The sequence below is a fragment of the Idiotropiscis lumnitzeri genome, chromosome 4 (assembly GCF_059441095.1).
Source record: "Idiotropiscis lumnitzeri isolate Australia: NSW breed Sydney's pygmy pipehorse chromosome 4, RoL_Ilum_1.0, whole genome shotgun sequence".
Classification (NCBI taxonomy): Eukaryota; Metazoa; Chordata; class Actinopteri; order Syngnathiformes; family Syngnathidae; genus Idiotropiscis; species Idiotropiscis lumnitzeri.
This window is the reverse complement of record NC_142394.1, coordinates 19,983,239-20,005,729: the sequence shown is the minus strand read 5'-3', so window position 1 is coordinate 20,005,729 and position 22,491 is coordinate 19,983,239. Positions and strand designations below refer to the sequence as shown.

General features: G+C 39.3%; 1 protein-coding gene across 9 annotated transcripts in view; it reads right to left on the bottom strand.

Annotated features, from left to right (window-relative positions):
- rapgef2b (Rap guanine nucleotide exchange factor 2b) overlaps nucleotides 1–22,491 on the bottom strand; it is an 87,432-nt gene that overhangs the window by 33,771 nt on the left and 31,170 nt on the right. For 6 of the 9 annotated variants that reach the window (XM_088293233.1, XM_088293232.1, XM_088293238.1 and 3 more), the window contains 3 exons: nucleotides 20,392–20,475; nucleotides 11,616–11,691; nucleotides 9,421–9,588 (listed from right to left, as the gene is read on the bottom strand). In XM_088293233.1, coding sequence (XP_088149359.1) covers nucleotides 9,421–9,588; nucleotides 11,616–11,691; nucleotides 20,392–20,475 — 328 coding nt within the window. Of the gene's footprint in view, nucleotides 1–9,420; nucleotides 9,589–11,615; nucleotides 11,692–16,389; nucleotides 16,527–16,583; nucleotides 16,746–20,391; nucleotides 20,476–22,491 lie in introns of those variants that run through there. The other 3 variants (XM_088293242.1, XM_088293241.1, XM_088293240.1) reach the window with 3 other exon arrangements.

Here is a 22,491-nt window from a genome sequence, read left to right as displayed (position 1 = left end):
AAATTCCAATAGCTTCCACATTCGAATTAAGCACACTCAACACATGAGTGATGCTACATTTACGTTGCCACATTTAGGCATTATATGGCGGTGACGTAAACAACCATAAAATTTGCAATTATAAATAAGTAACTCCAGCTTTTTGAAAATTCATGGCATACCTATCATGTATACGAAGACCCACTAAAGTCTCAAGTACCATTCTGCCACTTTTATTCAAAACGGCCATTTTAGAGTCCTTCAAAAACATGTCAAAACATTTTTCTTTTTGCCATCAAGTCAGAAAAAAGAGACATGAAGACAGACTACATGCACTCGACATATGCGCAACAATGTCTTTTTACGACATTGTGAATGATAACGAGCTCTTCGAGACGGCCACTCAGTAGAGCGCAGACCTCCGCCAAGGCCAAGCAATCCCAATTTGGATTGCCACCAAATTATTTTTTTAGCGAGTAAACAAGGCACATCTCTCAATGTTAACAAAAGTCAAAAACTTTCTGGATGTGCAACAAAATTGAATGGATTTTTCCTTGGCAGACGTCCCACCCATCCGTTTCATGGAAATGAGTTTTTTCACCAAACAAACAGCCACTGGCAGAGTAACAAAATGGTGGCAAGGCCAAACAAGACCGAGCAGACACTTCATCATAAGAGCAAGGATAAACATAAACCTCATGGATGCCAAACACCGAAGTTCGTAGCCTATTTTATTAACATCAAACGTGAAAGCTTTTTGAAAACGGGTCAGGATTAGTTTTCAAGAAGAATAAATCCCAATTTAAAAAAAAAAAGCCCATCTCGTCATAGTACAATGTCCAAAATGACAAGAATACAATGTGACAGAAAACCAGCCACGATCACGCAATGCCACATCAATTTAGCATATTTAGCATCAAAATCTGTCCCTTTAAAAAAACAAACCAAAAAAAATACAAGATTGTCACTATCAGCCTCAGAAAAGAAACAATGTAAGTTTTCAAGCACCGGAAAAACTGGTGAAAACGTATCCGAGAAAATGACGTTACGTAAAACCAGCCACATAAACGCAGCGTCACACAAACATTCCACATTTTGTATCCAACTAAATTGCAATTTTCAAAAATTTAATTGATCACTTTTTCAATTAATCACTGATCCCAGTCCAAGTGTCAAGCGTACGATGTGACGTGAACCAACCTCAGTCACTAGCCAGGATTGCGTAATACCTGCAACATTTGGCAAAAATTGGCAAAAACATTGACCATTGTTTTCCAAAGTAAAAGCAGATTATTCCAAATATATTTTAGAAAAACCACAAAAAACATTCTACTTTATTTACAGAAATATGAGAATATTTACTGCTGAGGTTTTTGACAAGTTCTCATTTGAGTGTTCGTTAGTTGTCAATTATTGCAATTCTCAGCACATTTAATTTTTTTAATAGGCAGTCTAAAAGGCTAGCTGCGTGTGTAACAATATATGCGACACAAAACAAGTAAAATTCTTTTTTGTAATACCAGGAAATCAAATTTAAAGGAATAACACATTCTGTAGGAACAGGTACAATATGTATAAGCAAACAATTAGAAAGACGTTGATCATTTTCATTCATTGCACTGTAAATGTTAATTACAATGAGCTGTCAATTGTATCAAATTGAAAACCTCTTCAGAAACAAAAAAAAAATGGCCTGCTCTGTGCTCTGTGTCTCTTCCAGTCAGAAAGACTGGAGCTTGTCATGGCAGACAAAGCCCCGCTAGCTGATAATTGGAGGTGGTTGGGGGGTAGGGACCCCTCGCCATCCTCCACATCCCCCCTACCCTGCCATGATGTCATGCTTCACAACCATAACAAAAAAGAGCTCAGGTGTTCAAATGTGTGTGTGTGTGTGTGTGGGGGTGGGCGTGTGTGTGTGAGGGGGGTTGCTAGCCAAGCATATCATTACATCACCACCACGACAACAACAAGGGGGGGGGGGGGTTGGAGGGGGGTCATGTCTAGGGAATATCAAAACCTCCTGCTGCTCCTCCCCCTCCATTTTTCCAATGCTAAATAAGCCAATTAATCATTTTTCCGTTGACTAACCACCAGTTAAATGTGAAGAGAGGCAAAGTGATGAAAAAAAAAAAATCTAATAAATTGACACTTGTGCTAATGTAGTCAGAGGTGTGATCATGCGTGGCTGTTTTTGTAGCGTTCTGGCCATGGTGTGCGAAATGATTTCATCACACTGACAGTCATGCAGGACAAAGACAATGCGAGAAAAGAAACAACAATTTTAGGTTGATTTGGGCAATTTCAAGGAGTTCTTGAAATTCACGATTTTTTTGGACCTTTTGATACCAAAATTTGAGCCAAGCATACTCTAGACATGTCAACAAGAAATTGTGACTGATTTGAGTTTTTGTCTTTGAATATGATTGGAGAATGGCAACAAAGATTGAGGACTTGCAATAAAAAAAAAGAGAGAAATTCCAATAAAACCACATTTGAGAGAATTCAGCGCCTGAAACCAGTTTTACTTAAATATGAAATTTGGTCAGTGTGTCTATCATGAGTAGACGCCCCGAGAAAAAGTCTTAATAAGCCACGCCGGAAAAAACACAAAAAGTGTGCCATTTTGTTTTGAAATCTTTTTGGCCATTTCCAAGGGTCCTTTCATTACTGCTGCTTGAGATTTTGTCTTTCAATGACGCATCTACTAAACAGATATTCAATCCTAAATTTGATGCTAAATATTTCAGCTCACAGCAGTGTGTTTGGGCAGATCAAACAAAAAAGTTTAATGACTCAAAATTAACCTTGAGACAAACTTTGGTAGGTATGCCTAACATTAGTACAGACCCCCCTTTTCATCATATAGTAATTAATATCGCCATACACCACGTGTCTGGTGTCTTTAAGCAGTGTTCTAGAGCATAAGCAGTGCAAGTGAGAAAGTGTCATTACCTCCAGATGCGGTTTATTGGTTTATACGGAATAAGACCCGAGTCCCAAAGCAGCGTCTGCGTAAAACGGGGTTTTAATTTTAATACAAAATCTAACCGAGACGCGTGAATCACTTTAATGTTTAGAAAGTAAAGAAATAATATTCCCACAAGCGCTAGTTTGCATTACATCTCTCTCCCTACCTTGAACGTTTACAGCTAGTTTTGTCTTTGTACATTACTTGACTTAGCGTAAGCTTCCTAACTGACGAATTAAGAAAATTCATTTTAGGATATTGAAGTCCAATTGGGGCTCATTTGGGTGAAATCCTTCAAAGGAGTTTATCATGTATTCTGTTGCAAGTAGCAACAACAATGACATCTATGACATGTCCACAAAAGAATTCTCAAGAAACCTTCCCAGAAAGTATGGCATTTTGCTTTGGCTTAATCACACAGTCGACAGCATGGGAAAATAATATTTGCAATTTAGCATGGCCAATTTGACAAGACGACCTATTTTGATTGGGTCTCATTCGGGTGAATTCCAGAGGAGGAGTCCATCAAAGCCCTGGAATTCACCCAAAGGGGCTGTTTCAAACCAAACTGGCCTGACTTCCTGTTCAATTTGCAGCACTGATTCCCCCCCCTCCCCCCTCGAACGTTCCAGAAAATCCAATTCTCACTAAAATACCTATGCCAATTTTACTCAGGATAAGCAAACATTCCAAACATTTATGGGCATTTTGAGGCCCCAAAAAGAAAATATTTGCGGTTATGTAACTCTTCCAAGTACACATCTAAATAGTGCCGTTAGCACAAGACAGACGACGTAATAACCAGGCTGCGTCCCGTCCTCCGGGGACCACTTCATTCATCACACTGCCATCGCCTGGAAATAATTCAGCACGTAGACAGCCAACCTTTTTTTCCCACCCCCTTCGCAAGTTGACGGCGGGGGCAAACGTGCGTCCCGACCCGCACACCCGCCGCCTGATATTATAAATCATCCACGCCGCAGTTAGTTCCAAGCCGCCGCGTTTGAGGTTAACGTGTAGCTAGCAGCTTCCGATTGGGGTTGTGGAACGAGGTGCGCTTAGGTCATTAAGCGGATGTCGTTTAGCTTTGCTACGGGCCAAAATGTTCCGGCCTTAACTGAGACGTCTTTTAACTATTGGGGTTAAACATATGCGGCGGGCTAAATGAAGCACAACAACCCAAGACAACATGCTAACAATAGAAATGTGCACAAACTCATGAATATGCTGTAACCTGCTCGAGTTTATTTAAATCTCGACTCTTTATCTATAGACTACTTATTGGTAAATTCAATTTTATCTTTTAATGCATGTTTATCAATGACTACACCGCTGAGACTGCTCTATGTATCGAAATAGTCGATACATGTACAGGTTTTATGCTGCCGATTATTCTTGCTACTGTTCACATTCACAGCTCTTTATACAGTTTAATACTGCTGGCGTTCATTTCTTTCTCAATCGTCTCGAGACTATTTATTGATACATTTATAGTTTTATGAGCACATATATTACACGCTGCTGACTATTCTTGCCCCATGTGTCGTTGTCACTGCACTGCTGATAGCACAGCTGGTGTTAAAAAAATTCAATAAATTCTCAATTTGATAGACTATTGATATGTGACAGGTATTATTTTTAGCTACATACAATCCTGCTGACTACTCCTCCTGGAGTTTGAATACATGGTGCCCTGCTAATACAGTATGCATAGTGTTTCACTACATCTATTCTCATTCACCACCGTATATATTGTAACTATTTATTCACATAGTTTGTCGCTATCATCTAACATTCATGAATGGTTGCCACATGCACTGCAGCTCAGTGCCTGATGATGGAAATACATTTTTTAATGTTCTTATTCCGTGAGCAATATGACACAGTTTCTGTCCAAACGTACCTAACAATTGAAAACAGTGTGATTGTTACCCATCCCCCCAACACTGAGCCGACTCAATAAATGACATCCGTCAAGCCTTTTGAAAATACATCGCTGTATTAAAAAAAACATACAAAACAAACTGCTGAATGTCAACGGCAACATGAAACACATCAAATGTCAGGCCGGCGCGGCAGGATAAGAAATGGGCACTGAATCACAGTTGCACACCGTGTCCTCATTTGCATTTTTGGCACTCATCCAAAAATAGCTGTTCTATTTCTATCCTGGCGTTAACGTTTGATCATGTGCTATAAATAAGCACAAATGGAGGTAAGGGTGTGGAGCAGCATCTGCATAGTTTAGTGAGTTTTACATGAAGAAATATGGATACTACAGTACAGAAGGCACCCGTTATATTTTTAGCCTGACGAAAAGCACAAATCAATCACTCTGCTTTTCACAGCCAAGCACTTTGTCCGTCGTTCATCCAGACCTGCGGCGGCTTTTGTATGCGAGCCATGCCCACGTTGGTCACAAAGGACGGCTCTAAAAATAGAGCGGCGGTGGATTTGTCGTCGGCTGTCTCGCGGCAGGTGTAAGACACCTCTTGAAACGACGGCGTGAGACGTGATAGCGATGTATTTATAGAAGTCATAATCATGGGTTTTGGGCAATTTAGCCTTGAACATCTGTCGAGGATGCTTCTGATTGGGGCTGAGTTCAGAAAAGGCCAGAAAATGTGCCCAAAATGGCAGCTTCAAACTAAAATGGCAGATCTGTTCAATTTCAGGCATGGTTCCGTGAGACAATTTTGTTCATCCTATAATTGCCCAATTTTGAGTGGGACTAGAGTGGGTGCTTTTTTTTGTAGAATACTCAAAATGATCATCAAACTTTGGCACCAAGAAACCAAATCGGACGGTTTAGGCCAAAAAAAAAAATAAAAATCTTTTGATACTTTCTTCAGACTTGGGTGACTTCCAAAGTCTGACTTTATCAACAGGTCATTTGAAATTCCAGAAATTTGCTCAAAATAGCTAGCATAAACCTAGATGACTGATTACTTGTTCATTTTCAGGCATCGGTACTTCAGACTTCTTCACATCCTGTTAGGATCAATGTTTCCACAAATGTTTGAGTCGGTGTGTAAAACTTGTCACAATGATAGGAACTCGGCAACACACTACAACGGCCAACTTCCTGTTCCATTTTATGCATTGGTCCTATCTTACTATCATGACAGCCGTGACTCAAAACCAATCAATTTTGCGTCAGTCCTGAGTCTGTGTCAGTTCATCTGTCGTGAGCTAATTTTGCTTACCTTTTTAACTAATCGTCAAAATGAACCAACATCCTAAAGTACTTGAGTTTTGGGGGTGGGCCCGTATTCGTGACGTCTAAAACACAAACATTTTCACACTTGAGTGTTTTCCGACATTAAAAACCAACCATAAAAGCGACCATGAAACAGCTGCGTCAAGTATGGATCCCCACCATTACCCGCCATGGATAACCACACCCACACACGGCAAACAACACTAACAGCCTGAAGACATCAAAAACAATTGAGACGTATTCCAATCAGCTAAACGGCCGCCATTATCTCCCCGTTAGAAGGCCTTCACGAGCCATACAGGCATATCGTTGCCATCCGTTCTCATAGTCGAACCATCGGTGCGGATGAAAAAGCGGCAAAGACAAATGGGCACAATAGAAGCCAAGTGCTGGCTTACCTTGCTGGATGGAATGGAAGGCATTTAATAAAGGTGCTATAGGTGCTAAGAACACACAGCTAAGAAACACACACAGGGCATGATTAATAGTGACATGTGTGGGTACCTTATTGCATTCCTGGGAGCCATGAAAAGAAGAGAGGGGAGATCAAAGTTATCAAAACGTTCCAAGTGAGCTCAAGCTTTGGAAGCAGCGTCAACAGAAAACTATGCATGGAAGAATAGGAAAATGTGGAATTTTATGATTCAATCACCAAGAAAAAAAATCACATTGGAAAACGCAAAAGTCTCTCAGGTTATTCTCTTATTTATTTTTTTATGAAGTAATGTTTTCCCTTATATTTATAAATAAATAGATAAATAAATAAATAAAGGAAATGAAAACAAATAATATAATCGAGCTAAAGCAAAGATATTAATCTATAAACTTGGTCGTCACAGTCTCAGCTGCCTTTTTTTCATTTTAGTCAGAATGCTTAGCTGAAGCAGTAGCGTTGATGCTAATACTAAATTATAACTGAAGGTTAGCATTAAAAATTAGAATAAAATACAAATATACAAACAAACGTAATGCAAATTTAAAAAAAAAAGTCTAAGGAAAATTACATTACGATTATCATCTGCCTTCAGCAGATTTTTTATACTTAAAAAAAAAAACGACAGAATAAAAGTGACAAAATTATAGGTAGCACAATTTAAAGGTGAACTGAAAAATATACTAGATTCAAAGTAAAAAAAAAAATAATAATAAAAAATGTATATTAAAAAAATCTATAAAAATCCTCAAACGACAGCGGCAATTCATCACAACGTATTGCTGCTGCATTTTTTTTTTTAAGTGAGACCATTATGTAATTTTAAGGCGCACTTAACTAGACATTTCATTTTAGGGGGGTTAAGCACATTGTGGATTCCCAGCTGCCTACTTTGAACGACACCACTAAGACTTCTGAGCTTGCATTCCAAAACGCCGCAGATTAGCCGGCAACGTCAGATTAGCGTCCGCCGAGTTTTCTCCCTGTCATCGTTTGGTTGCCATGGCGCCCTCCCTCCTTCCATCCCTCTCCTCCCTCGAGTGCAGTGCGCGACGGTTGACAAGTGACCATGAGAAAGTTGAGTGCAGACCTTTTTCAGGACCAAAAATGCTGCTCTAAATTTAGGAAGCAGGGCGCGGCCTCCCAGCCCTTTGCCGCATTCTTTGCTTTTTTTTTTCCCTGAGTTTCACAGCGTTCCAGGGGGATCGGGTACACGCCGGGAATGTACGGAATGCAGTGAAATTGTGCAGAACAGGAAAGGCACTGTGCACAGGCCTAACACTGTGAGAACACTTCACTTCCCATTCCCAAGAAGGAAAGACGGCTCTTCAAAACAATGTTTTCGCCACACAGCACTGCACAGTAAAATGCAGATTGCTGTGTGAATATGTTGACAGATGAATAAGCAACATTTCCACAGGTCCTGTGGCATATACGGATAAACGGTGGGCTTCAAAAGGCTTGAAAAAGTGGTTGGAATAGTGAAGAAAATACAATCACTAAAATTTCTGACTCTGCCTGAAAAATACACCGAAATCAAAATATTACGGATGGATGGATTAGGAAAGTATTTATTTAGATTTTCAGTGAAGGCAACTCAGAAATGACTATTTGGCAAATCAACTAGTCACCAATAGTAGTCACGATTAATTGAACAACACGATTATAGGCAAATGACAGCATACAGTTGCTTTTTTTTATAACCATCATGAGCTTACATCTTGAATACGGGAAGGTATGTGCTACTTAGAAATAACAACAATTAGGATAATACCACATTCAAATTTTATTAATTTTTGCAGCTTGAGCCAACATTCTTCACATGTAAATGAGGGTGCGGCTCAAACTAAAGGAGTTACTGAGTTTGGAATTTACAATTTTAATTGTACATGTTTAGTGTATTATAAAATGGGACCACAAACTATACACTGTGCAGAGTTGCAATTTGAATACTATGTAAATGTAAATATACATAAATAGTTTCAAAGAATATTGTAAATAAAGTATTTCATTCTTGTCAAGCATAGAAAAGCACTTGAATGTAGAAGATAAATAAAACAACTACATTAGAATAAAAAAGATGAAAGTTTTTATTTCAGATTGTAGCTGAAGGCAACATCCGGCATTTTGGGATAGGTGGTTAGATGAAGAGACAGATGTACAGGATATTCTATCATGGATGTTGAGGAAAGATATGGTTCAAACTGACCCTGAAAGCAATACTCAACTCGATTAGATTCTATGGATAGATGGATGGGTGTGTAAGTAGGAGATAGGTTAGAAAAGATAGATTAATTCTTGTAAGGAAAGCTATGATTCCAGATTTTCCCTGAAGGCACCACCTAACCATTTCATTCTACAGACAGACAGATGAGTAAGTTTTAAGGAGGAAGGCAGGTTATTATTTACGTCTATGTAGCGTGTATTTCAAGTGCTCAATAACCGTAAACCCAGTGATAGCAGATAAGGTGCACTTGAAAAGACATGACAGCAGACATTCATTTAGACTGCTCATTCACTATATATAGCAACAACAAGACATGATGACATAGTCGCACAATCTTAGACAAACACACTTCAGAACAAAAACTACAGGGAAAGCTGACAACACGGATAGTTAAGACACTTGAAACAACCACACGGATCATCTGGCAAGGAAGACCAAACAACTACGACAACAAACTACTAGGGTGAGCTGAGCTACTTCCAAAAACCTCCACAACAGCACAAACAACAACAGAGCAACAGCAGCGGTGATCCAGCAAAGCGTGGGTTAAAAGCGGATAACAACCAGCAGCGCAACACCCTCCCCAAACTCACCGTGTGGTACCCCCGGGCTATGGGCGGTTTCCCAGCAGGGTATGGATCCACCGTGTCGATGATGGTCTGCCGCTCCCCTTTCTGGTTGATCTTCCGGAAGCGGCGGCGGGACTGGCGGTGCGAGGCTTGTCTCTGGAAATACTCTTCATTCTCATCCATATAGTCCACCTGGGAAACATGCAGAGGAGAGGGTTAAGGGAGACGCCAGGGTGGGGGTCGAGGATGTCACACACAAAAACATGTCCCCTGCTATTTTCTTTCTGTCATTTTTGCGGAAAGTGCTCAACAAAATGTCAACGATAATTTTGAGTTTTCAATGTCCATTTTTTTGGAAAATGACCTTCAAAGAAATTTATTAAAACTCCATCCACTATAACAATTTTGGCCAATCTTTTTGTGACACGCATGCGCACACACAAAACATGGCATCACGTGGCGCCGGCTGTTTATGTGAATTAAACATATCCTGAGCAAAATTGTTCAGTTCACTTTGACATAAAATATAGGCACAACTGACATGCAAAATGAACCTGTCCTATTTTTGAACGACTAGCATACACTTTAGTAAACATAAAAAACAATTAGAACAAAGGCGGTTCAGATAATGGATGATGGATCGATTACAACTTAATTGTCATCTGTCATAGAGATCAGTCAGAAAATCAATATATTCTTCAATGAAGATGAATAGTATTCCATTATTCCATACGTATAAAGACAAGGCAGGCCGTGAAGATTAAAAACTGAAGACAGTGACTGTAGTTGCAAGTGGCAAATTGTAAAAGGTTAAGAGAGAAAATTCTGACTATAAAAGTGAGCCAGTCATCTTCTCGTCATGTTTTCTGTCTTCTTTTTGCGTTTTTCTTTTGATTCCTTGCCACTTCAAATTCCGACAGCGACCGGGATTACGCCACTGAAATCTCCCTCTTCCGCTACCATGACAACCGTCTCCGGTTGCAAATCTCCATGCATGCAAATCGAGAGCATTTTTTTCCCTGGTTTTTGCGCGCACATTCCAAAGTTAGGGATCATCTGTAGCTTTTGCAGTAGCATAGCACACGCGTCCTGCAACAGTAATTGTAGGGCTGGACGGCACCGATTGCAGAAAATGGCAGAGTCTGCAGCAGTGAGTGTTATTTTTACAAGAGCGGGGGAGGGGGAGGTACGCTTGGTGTGGGGGTGCGCTCAGTCAGTGTGAATGCTCAGTCAACACACATGCCGCACAGCAATTACGGCATGTGAAAGGGAGATTAGCGGGATCCGCTGCAATCTGACTCGCTGCCGGGCAGCTGTTATTCGGTAGCATTGCACGCCAATGCTTGGAGGGAAGCAACTCGACCGACTCCCATGACATGAATATGACAACAACAAGTAAGGAGAAGAACGTTGGTTTGGAAAAGTCATGCAAACTCAATGTACAGTCGAAGCTTTGGTATTTTCAAGTCTTACATAACTCATAATTACTTTCTTGTAAAGAGCAAAGATAATTTATCATCTCACGCAAGCCTCATGAACAATTGGGTAAAAGCACGTGTGCCAGTGTCTTCAACAAACCTAGCGTACACCTTTGTCAACTTCGACCAGACAGGTTTTTTTCTTTCCAAAAGACAATTTTGAGTTTTCAATGAACCTACCGTCATTTTTTTGTAAAAAAAAAAAAAAAAAAAAAAAAAAAAAAAAAAAGCCAATTTCATCTTCACTCTAATAAACATGTTTTGCAAACATCTTCAATGAACTAACATGTATTTTGTAAACATTAAAGAACGTTTCATTTTCAAAGACCGACATTTTTTTTTTCTCAGACAATAGAATGTTTCAGTTCAGCAATTGTAGTAAAGATTTTCTCAACATCAACAATTCCTTTTCAGTAACCAAAACAAAAGCATCGGTAAACAAATTGTTTAATCTTCACCAAAGGTAACGAACTTATTTTTTTTTTAGTAAACAGCAAGAACAAGGATGATTTCTTACACATACTAAAAAACAAACAAACATATATTTTACTCTCTTGTAACTTCCCACCCAAGTAAAGACAGAAAGAAATAACCTAGCAAACAAAAAGAGTCTTTCTACCTAACAAAGTCACATGAGTATCTTAGTATAGAACCTGAGTGACCACAAACAGCAAACGCATTCCAGCATATATAGCGTTGAATTTGTTTTGACCACAGACATTTTGGGTCAGGGAGACTCACCACAATCATCTCTGAGGGTTCCAGGACGATGCACTCACATCCACGCCTCAGGCTGCCTGCCGATCTCTTGCCAAAACTGCCCAAAAAAAAATAAATAAACAACAACATGAAATGATTAATGACTCTTCTTATTTGGGATTTGCTTGGCTAAAAAGACTTGACTTGAATTTACTTTTTTTCAAATTACAAAAACATTTCACAGTAATAGATTATAGAGCTGTAATCGCAATACTGTCGTACTCCAATATTTTTGTTCACAGTAAACCCACGCCTATGTGTGTTATGAATTGCGATGAAGCAAGATTGTACGACTTGACTTGTGACTTGCATCACCAAATTAATGACTTGTGGTAACTCTCTCCTTGGCTAATTTTTACCACAGTAATTTGCGACTTGCTTGAAACTTGAAGGTTAAGACTTCCTTATTACTTGCACATGTTACTCCCACCTGTGGAAATGTTGAGGCCGACTTTCCCTTCTCACTTTTTAGAGATTTGCTACGGAATTTCTGTATCAAGACACTCAAAGAGCAGCATTGAAGTCGGAGATCATTCCCCCAAATGGGAACACCCGCCTCTGGAAAAGTCCACTCATGCAACGTCACAATCTGTACTCACAGCCCATAACGTATAAGAAGACCCAAAAATATCCCAAAGCAGAGCAGCAGCGCTGGCTGTGGAAATTCTGGGGTGGGTTTGAGGAAGAAGGCAGCCTTTGTCAGGACACAAGGACGTCCTTGTTTGCCGCTTTTAAGATGCGTCTTCATCAAGAATGTGAGCAGCGTATCGTCAATTAGCCGATCGCCTCGTTAGATAAACTTGAGCGACTCAATTACTGATGAATCCATTTTTCTCCTTAACTTGCATCCACTTACAATGTATCCCAGCCTATATTGAGGCGGGGTACATATTTTAGGTGAAAATTTACAGTGCACCACCAATCAAAAATATCAACATGACAAATATCTCAAGGGAAACCACCAATAAGAATGTCACAAAAGTATATAACCAAAGAATAATGGAATTCAGGAGATAGCAGGGCTGGTTAAAAGGTTATTTAGCAGGAATTGTACAATTAGATAAAATGGGGCAGCATACTTCAGAAAAAACATGGCTTGTGGTGTACCCCAGGGCACTGTGTTGAGCCCACAATTTATATATATATATATATATATATATATATATATATATATATATATATATATATATATATATACACATACATATATATATATATATATATATATATTCTATCTTCAGTGAATCGCAACGATTAAAATTAATACTTTTTGCTGACGATACAACTATATTCCATCATAATGATAATTATAAAGACCTAGTAAATACTCTGAATAATGAATGGAAACTAAAAGAATGGATGGACATTAATAAATTATCTAAACCCAAAGCAATGATTTTCATTATGAACAGTCAAAATTATTGATGGTATTCAAATTAAAAATTTAAACGAGAACAAGCTCTTGGGAGTTAGATTTGATAGCAAATAGACATGGAAGGCTCATGCCAGACACATAAAACGAAAATCTCTATAGACAAAGTCAAACAAAACCTTGATAAAGACTGGACTGCATACTTTATGCTCTATCTTGGTACTCCCGTACCACAGGTATTGTGTTGGAATTGTGTCTCAACACTTAACTGTGCACAACAGCATTAGTTATGTCACAGAAACGAGCCACACGTACAATTCGCAAGGTAGGATATGTCAAATATTCTCACAATCTTTTTATCCACTCAGAGCTGTTAAAATTCAATGATCTTGTAAAATACAACCAAACATCAAATGCTGGCATGTTATCATCTATCAATTGTATAAGTAGTACCTAAGGAGATTTAAAACCGCATTAATCTACCTTGGTGTTTTTTGACTCAGGTTGCCATCCTACTAGTTCATAGCACAAAGATTTTACATTTTAGTAATTCTAATTGGAAATGAAGTACCTGAGTACAATACCAGATGTAATGCCATTATGAATCCGTTTTTAATCTGGTTGCTACCTTGCTATATGTTAGAATTCAATCAGTCATCAAATACAGGGCATACTGCCTCAGCACTTTTTGTACTCAGGCAACCTTGCTGCGTTGGTATACAATTTATTGGCATCTTATCTTTTTAGCAGTTCAGAATATACCCGGAATCTCCTCAGAAGTCATTCTCTGGTTTCTGCAGCGAGCACAACATACGTAATAATATTTTTTTTTTTCGGTTTATGACACCATTTGCATTTATTTGCCACGTATCGGTATGTTCTGCACCGATGCGAGAGCGGATAAGAGGATGACAACAATAAGTAAGGTGCCAGATGCTGGTGCGGATCATAACTCTTTGAGAAGCGTGCAATACTGTGCAAAAAGATTAAACCGCTATTGTCACGCATCACCAGCCGACATTCAGATGCAAAACTTCCTTAACCCCAACAACATTATGTGTTTTACGCCATGGGAATAGCGCCAGTGGCAGCACAGATGGACAAAAAAATAATATCTCACCACATTGGGAATTAAGGTTTTTTTTGTCCTTGGTAGATTGCAGATTTAAATCTTATAAGTGCAGGAAACTTTAAAACAATGACCTTGGCTGTCTTTGCACGTGCTCAGCGTCGACATTCAAATCAGACCTGGAAACTCTTGAGAAAGTGACTCCGTTGTAGAAGTCCTGAATATCGTGAATATAATTTAGTCACTGTTACGTACCAAAAAAGTACTTTATTGTACTTTAGTATATTTTTCCTCAGGGTTGAGATGGTAACATCATTAAGTTTTATTTACATTAACAGTGATCACAATGCAATCTCACTAATACTATACTGCAAGACGACCAATATAAACAAACCAAAACCTCAACCCCTAACCTGACCTTAATTCCAAACACCTAACCGCAAATGCCTAAATCGAACCCTGACCTTCCCCCCAAACCACAACCCTGAGGCTAAATGCCGAGCAACCCCAAAGCTCTTAAACCTATTCAAAGCCTTACACCAACCACTCCACCAAATGTCACAACAACTATGAATATTATTGATTATCTTGTATCAATATAGTTCAAAAACAAAAAACAAAACCAAACATCTTGGTATGAAATCTGGTCCTGTTGAGCTGACCACAAAACTATTATTATGCTGTGCGACCGGTATATAACCAGTTTATTGTACATTCTGCCATCAATTGAAAGATCATTTAATAGCTCTGCTTGTCACCGTAAGTCACTGGCATAGTTGAACTGAGCTAGTCGTGGAAAAAAATAAAATAAAATAAACTAATCATTTCAGATATGGAAAAATTAAGGGAAATTTAATTTCCTGTGGCTCCTCCGATGATCTCTCACGGGACACTATTGTGACACAGCACCCTGGCTGGGAATCACTGATCTAGGGCATGAGCAAGGAGTAATACAGAACCTTCATCTGTTTCCTCACTATCATCAGACTGCGTCATTCCTGTCGACACATCCGGCATCGTATCTGTATACGAGTTCACGGCTCGATCAGGTGACCGGCACCCCTTTGGCGGCCTTGTACCCCCACCGACCTTCTGTTATACAACACGCCTGGGGTGTCTGGAATGTCACAGCACATACATCAGCCGTCTTTTCAGTCTGTGAGCCCGGCGGCCCACCGCCAAAGCCTCAAATCCATTCTGCTGTCGGCGACTCGACCAGTGCACCGCCTAATCCCGGCTGGAAGAGGTCGGACGGAAAGGGAGGAGTGAGGGTCTAGGCTTTTCCACAAAGCTGTTTAGCTGTGCAGTGAGAGGGTACGCCAGCTTTTTTTAACCCACCCTGTCCTTTAAGAAGGACAAAGATTAATCCCTGTTGGGTTATGCAAGATGAAGAGGAGAATAAAAACTCAGATTGCATACCACTGCAACCCCCTCCCTCCCTCAGTTTAGCAGCTGACCACCTAACTGCCTTTCAGCTTTGTAAACAATTCCTCCAGGCACGTGGATGCAGATAACTCACGCTTTGTACCATCGGGAATAGATGCTGACACCCCACTGGCGAGAATTTACAACGGATGTGTGACTACTTTCAGCTCCTCAAAATGGGCCAGTAACAAAGATTATTTAAGATGCTTTTGCTTTTTGCTCCCTTACTGTACTAAATGCAAATCGTCATACTGTTAAACATCCTTATTCATTTTAGTATTTTTAAAAAAATAAGTAGTGATGGTCCACTTAGCTGCAACATCTTATTAAATTAATTTTTGTTTTACCTGATTTGTATTATTGTTCCTCCAAAGACTCAACTCTGCTGTATTAAGAAAGCACTTAATGACAACTAGACAAAGTAGTAATGATGCGCTTTCACAAAAAGAAGACAAACTACTGATGTTGCACTGTCCTAAAATTTTAAGCAAGGTAATGATGATGATGCAGTCATTAATGCTGCACTTTGTTAAAAAGAAGAAAAATTCATGTTATACTTTTCGGAAAAGAAAACAAAAAAGGCAAATTATTGAAATTAAAATATTTCCAATGATTTTATATTTATTCACAATTAATGATGCAATTTCCCTTAAAAGGATACAAATTAAACTGAAAAAATAAATGAATAAGATGCATGCCAGTTTTTTTGTATTGTATGTGCACAATTTGTGTATGTGTGACTCAAGTCAGGTACGAGCTGTGAATTTTCTTATGCGGAAAAAAACCCCGTGAATTTTAGGATTATAGAAAAAAAAAAATCAATCAAAAACAAAAGACAGAAAAAGAGTTTAGAAACTTTTCTAGACACTATCAGTCAACCGTCACTGCACCTTGAATTCCCCGCAGCAAGGAACCCCGTCTTCTGACGTTTGGCTTCAAAAGTGCGCTCGATTCCAGATCCAAAATAGCTCCCGCTGCGCATTCCACACCCTTGAAGACTTTACCCGCTCTCGGCTCACATTTTAACATCACAACCAAAACAAGCCACTTTTTCCGCGGCATGGGGGACTTAATTGACGCTTACCCACCCGCCACCACTCTGCTGCTGTAGTGACGCCGACACCTGATAAGATTAGACGATCCACCTTCCTCCTCCGGAAATATCCCGCAAGATTAGCCGCTCAGTTAAGTCCGGCGAGCATGTTCCAGGTCTGGAGATTGCGGCGTATATCCCACTGCGCGCACTGTCGCCACTACTGTGAGAATGAGAGTGTGTGGCTGGTGGATCAGCCCCCGTCCAATGGCTCGGCCCCCTTTACGCCACCCCCCCTTCACCCTTGTAATGCGCTACGCAGCCGGCATTCCAGCATACTACTCACTTCCTGCTATGAAGGAGTCAAGAGGGTGGAGTGTGTAAAATGTGAACGGGGTGGGTGGACGAGGGAGTTAGGCGGGTAGGAATTCTCCCGCTATTCCGCAGAAGTTACTCATGAATACGATGTTGTAAAAACAGTCAATCACCCGGAATAATGATGCCTTGTGAAGTAAGAGCCGTTCCCGAGCTTTTGAAGCCACTCATCCATGTTAACGTTCCCAATGTCAGCGCCCCAAATAAAACTCTAACCAAAGCATGTGACAAACACTGTCGTTGCACTCTGAGGTTAAAAAGTTCCACATGAGATCCTAGTAGTTGGTCAAACCCCTCCTTACGCAAAAAGGTCCAAAACGGAAAGAAAAATGTCAACATGACCACGTGACAAATGCACTCCCACACTTCACTATGTGGCTAAAAAGTTCAGCTAAATACAGAACTGGAATGTTCATCAAAACTAAAGAAAAAGTCAAACCAATGTCTATTTCACGCCGACATATGTTTAATCACGTCGACATGACCAAGACGTTACTAAATCATGGCAAAGTATTTATTCTCACGTGTCTTTATATTACTGAAAAAGTTAGGCGCAGCATCCTGGCACATGTGGCGCACCCCCATATTCCAACAATTTGTCTCCCTGCACTTAAAAAGTGAATTTGTTGAAACGCAAATGACTAAGATTGAGCAATGAGAGAATAAAAGTGAGAAAAAAAATGAAGAGTTTTCCTGGCTGGTCGAACCACGACTGACAAGAATCAGTTTGAACTATGCTAACCTTTACCGCAGCAGGTCGTGGCGTAACATTCCTTGCCTGAGTTCCCAAAATGCTGTTGATTCGCTGTTACTCGCCTAGACAGGAAGTGATGTATTCTCCACGAAAGAGCAGACCAGCGCCAGTCAGCTGATAAAAGTCAATAAATGTAGGAAGTGAAACCACATTGAGAATGAGTGGAATGCTTTTCATCAATGCTACTTCTTTTAGATAAAAGAAGAAGCTTTTAAAAATGTTGTGTACATGCAATGTCTTTGGAAAATGTTACATAAGTTTATACTGGTGCTAACTGAGGCTATAACGGTTAGTCAATGTAAAAAAAAAAATGATTTTGCGATTTTTTTTTCTACACAAAACAATTAGAAACTTTCTTAAAAAGGAGACAATATACTAATGATCTTAATTCTGAAAAAGGAAAAAGAAACTATTGATTTTCCTTTTAAAAAAAAAAAACCTGCAGATGTGGCACTTCTCGAAAAAACAAGACAAACTGCTGATGTCGCACTATCCTAAAAATAAGAAATGACTGATGCTGCAGTTTCCTAAAAAGAAGAAATGTCTTAACGATACACTTTCCTAAACAGAAGAAATGTCTATTTCTTCAACAGAAGACAAGAAATTATTATTAACTACTGATGTCGAACGTTACGGAAAAGAAAAACTTTTCACATTGCACTTTCTTAAATAAAAGTAAAACCATCGATGACGCACTTCCCCATAAACCAGTGCTTCTCAATCATGGTTTGTCACTACACCTCAAGAAGAACAACACTCAACTCTCTGCTGCGACTATAAATTGCCGACTTTTTCCATAAACCTGTTACAAGTACACTTCTGCGCGGAAGCTAAAACTCATTGCGCGCACTCTCGACAATGAGACCAGTACTGTCAACATTTGGAAAAACATTCATTTATCCACTGTGAAAGCCACTTGTCCTCACGAGGGTGCTTGAGCCTATCACAGTTGTCTTCGGGGTAGGCGGGGTACACCCTGAACTGGTTACTAGGCCAGCCAATCGAAATGACACTTTATTCGGGTATGGCAACAAGTTTCCCGAGGTCACATGCACCCCATCAGCATCGCACCACGACCACGCCCCTCTATTTGAGAAGGTCTGCCATTAGAGCAACCAATGACCCGACACTTTCCTGAAAAGAAAACTGATTTAGTAGTTTCCCAAAAAGACAAAATAATGACTTTACACTTTCCTTAAATGAAGACAAACTCTTACTGTTGCAATTTCCTGAAAAGAAATGGCTAAACAAGACAAATTACAGATTTTTTACACTTTCCTAAAAAGAAGACAAACTACCGATGTTGTCTTATGCCATAAAGAGAAACGAATGGATGGATTTGTCACAATAATTCAGAGAGCCATGTTCTTTGGTTTACCGTATCAGAGTATAACTAGGCCTTGACATTAACTTATGTAGTCCGTTAAATGTGACAATTGCCCCTCTGTTAGTGTAGCGCATGCGTAATCGCGTTGGGAATGTGCGTCACCCACTTGTCAGGCTTGGCTTATCTGGGTTACGTTTGATGTCGCGCTAGCCTCTGGGATAAACAAACTTCTTCGCTTAATGAGTCATTCATTGTTGGCCGGCTCTGCTGAGAGACGCTGATTGAAGGCGGATGAAGAAGAAACCAAATCAAAAACCCAATGCCACAGTGTCGTTAAAAGCTGCAGGAAGATGTTCCACTGGACTCCCTTTTTTTGTCACCTCAAAAAAATATTTCACGTTCACTAGTTGAGGCGTTTTTTTAAAAAGAAATTTCCGGAGTTGTCAGAGGTTGCGAATTCCAGTTAAATACGCAATTTGGGCTAAAACTTCAAAAGACTGCGTTTCTACTGCTTACTTATTATTAAAACTTTGATTTTCAGATAAAACATTTTGAACTGCCTTCGGGTATCACGAGCATGGCTTTTTGCAGATACACACTTGAAACCCTCTTTACCTTATTTAGGGGTGTGCATCTTTCTACAAAAGACGATTCGATATGGTTAATGATACGTGGGGTGTGAAACGAATCAAGGACGATTCCATTTGAAAGCGGAATGAGTTGATTCATTTTGACTGAGGGATTACAATTCGATATGGTACGGCTCAATTTGCGAGAGTAAGATGCAAAGACTGTTGTCATTTTACATACATTTGAAATAACCTGACAGAATTGTAAATGTGCCATTTCCTTCGAAGATGTATCTATCCAATAAAGGACAATTTGATGCGTATCTCGATATATTTCAAAATGGAATCATTTGATGTTTTTTTTTAACGCATTTACAGCCATTGACGGCTAAAAACGTCAAAGATCCATTTTTTTTTTTTTTTACTTGGCTGGTAGTAAATGAGTTAAACACTTTGTTACATGGGGTACCACTAGAAGGATAATAAGCTAAAAAAATATTATTTAAGGTAAAAGTAGTAGCATCCACTTGATTCCTCATCCCGATTACATCAGTTTGTTATCTCTTTTGAATGCACCCAACCAAATCAAACCCCCACCGCCCCCAACGCCGTTCATGTGAATCGAGCGATTGACCGGAGAGTGACTTCCGCCCTGTCACGGCACCGCGACCCGGCTGCCGAATGCTCTTTTGTGTGTTACGCAATACAGAATAAAGACCGCCCACATTGGTCAGTTCAACAAAAGCAGCACGTTTTCCCAACAAATAAGAAAAGACAACCACTTTAAAAGAAACACTCAATGAGCCCCTCAAAACAAAATACTGGACAATTTACCTGCTTCTCGGCAAGAACATGGACTCCTTGATGAACACGGAACCTGACAAAAGGATGTACCAGCAGCTTCCAATGTCGTCAGGGCTGCGAGAAGAGATTAAAAAAAAAAAAAAGGATTAGTGCAAATTCAGACACAGGATTAAATATATACATATTCATTTCCGGTGACCACAATTAAGTACAATGGTTTAACTCAATTGAAAATGTAATTAAAAAAAAAATAATACTACTAAAACCGGGGGAAAACGTATTGTCGGGAAAATATATGTAAATAAAAGATGAAAAAAAACTATGAACTATGAAGAAAAATCTAAAAAAAAATCTCAATATAAAAACAGTAAAATAGTAGGAATAAAATATTTAAATATGAGGATTGTCCGTCCTAAAGACGATTAAACAAGGTTACGATTCAAGGACAGTTCAATTAGAAAGTGGAATGACTCCATTAGGACGCCGATAAGTGTCATCCTCTGCCGTCTTCTCCAATCCATTTGCAAGTTAGCTACAAAATTTTGAGCCAGTAACGCAAAGGGTGTCCATTTTTCAATAAGTAGGTGAAAACCGTGTCATGGAGTGCAGACGGGAGAACTGTGAATGAACCGCAGAGCGCATCGCCACCCGCCCACATCCATTACAGCGCCCGAGGAGATGAGGAAGCACAGACGGGAGTAAACTCGCGGTGACCCGGCGTAGATGACGCCGCCGACGCCACTGTTGGCTGGCGCAGCGTTTTGCAGCTAATTATTGCCAAACAAATGCGCACGCACTCTCCCAGCGGGAACATTTTGACAAGTTAATCTCCAGACTTTTCCAGTTCAAAAGCAGATCCTACGGTGAACAACTACATTATTATTAGGGAGACACCCAATAAGCAACTTGGACTGCGTCTATGGAAGTGTGTGTGCAGAGTGTGTGTGCGAAGTGTGATAAGGAATTTGCATGGCAATGATTTCTTTGTGCCTTTTACAAAGCTTAACTGAATTGACCATGACTCAAAAACAATGGGAAACTTCGCAGAACTAAGTAGTGAAAGTGGGCTGAACAAATATAAAAATGGACAAATATTGAAAGATTTTAAACATTCGGCACAAAAATATGCAAAAAGAATTGAAGATAAATAAATAAATCACAAAAACTGGATGGAAAAACATTTCATATGCTGCAAAATATCACAAAAATATTAGATAAGAGCAAAAACTGGTGAAAATGGGTGATTGTATTATAAACATACAAAAATTAAATTAACAAATTAGGGAAAATATATATGCAGAAAAAATCAATCGTTTGAAAAAAATACAAATATATAAAAATTCACAAACGAAAAATATTTGAAATCCAAAGTATTTGGGAAAAATAATGACAATGTATATAATATATATATATATAACAATATAAACTCCACATTATTTTCATTGAAAAATATATAAGCACATTCATGATAAAATACAAAAATGTCGGACAAGCACTCCACAAAAATGAAACAGAAATATTCTGAAACAAATAAGACATGACAAATGTCATTTTCATGTATGGAAAAGCCACAATATGACAAACATTGTCATTTTCATGTATGGAAAAGCCACAATATGACAAACAAAATGTTATTTGATTTATTTTTTTTAAACAACATTTTTGATGCACAAAAAAATGTTAGAAATCTTTTTTTTTTAAAGAAAAATAGTATGAAAAGAATACCAAAATATCTGATAAAAATGATATACAATGGAAAAAATAATTTTGGGAGGAAAATAATTCTGTGAGGCACTCAGGAGGAGACATTTGCACAGATTGGGAAAGTCAACCAGGCAACAGTCTGCTATCAGAGTCGTAATGCGATGTCCGCCTTTGTGGAAGGGTGTTCCGTGATGCGGATACACCGTTGTGAAGTTTGCTAAGCTGACATTCACTTCTCAAACATGTTGCGTTGAAAGCAATTGTCGCAAGCGAACAAGGCGACACCTTGACTGAATTGGGACACGTGTACGGGAAGAGGCGGCCAATGCGGAACGTCGGGTGGGGATGCTCAGCTTTCTTTCAACCGTCACGATTGTTCATTGCCTGCTTGGCGACAGGAGTGCTTCTCCAGTTCCAAACATGTCA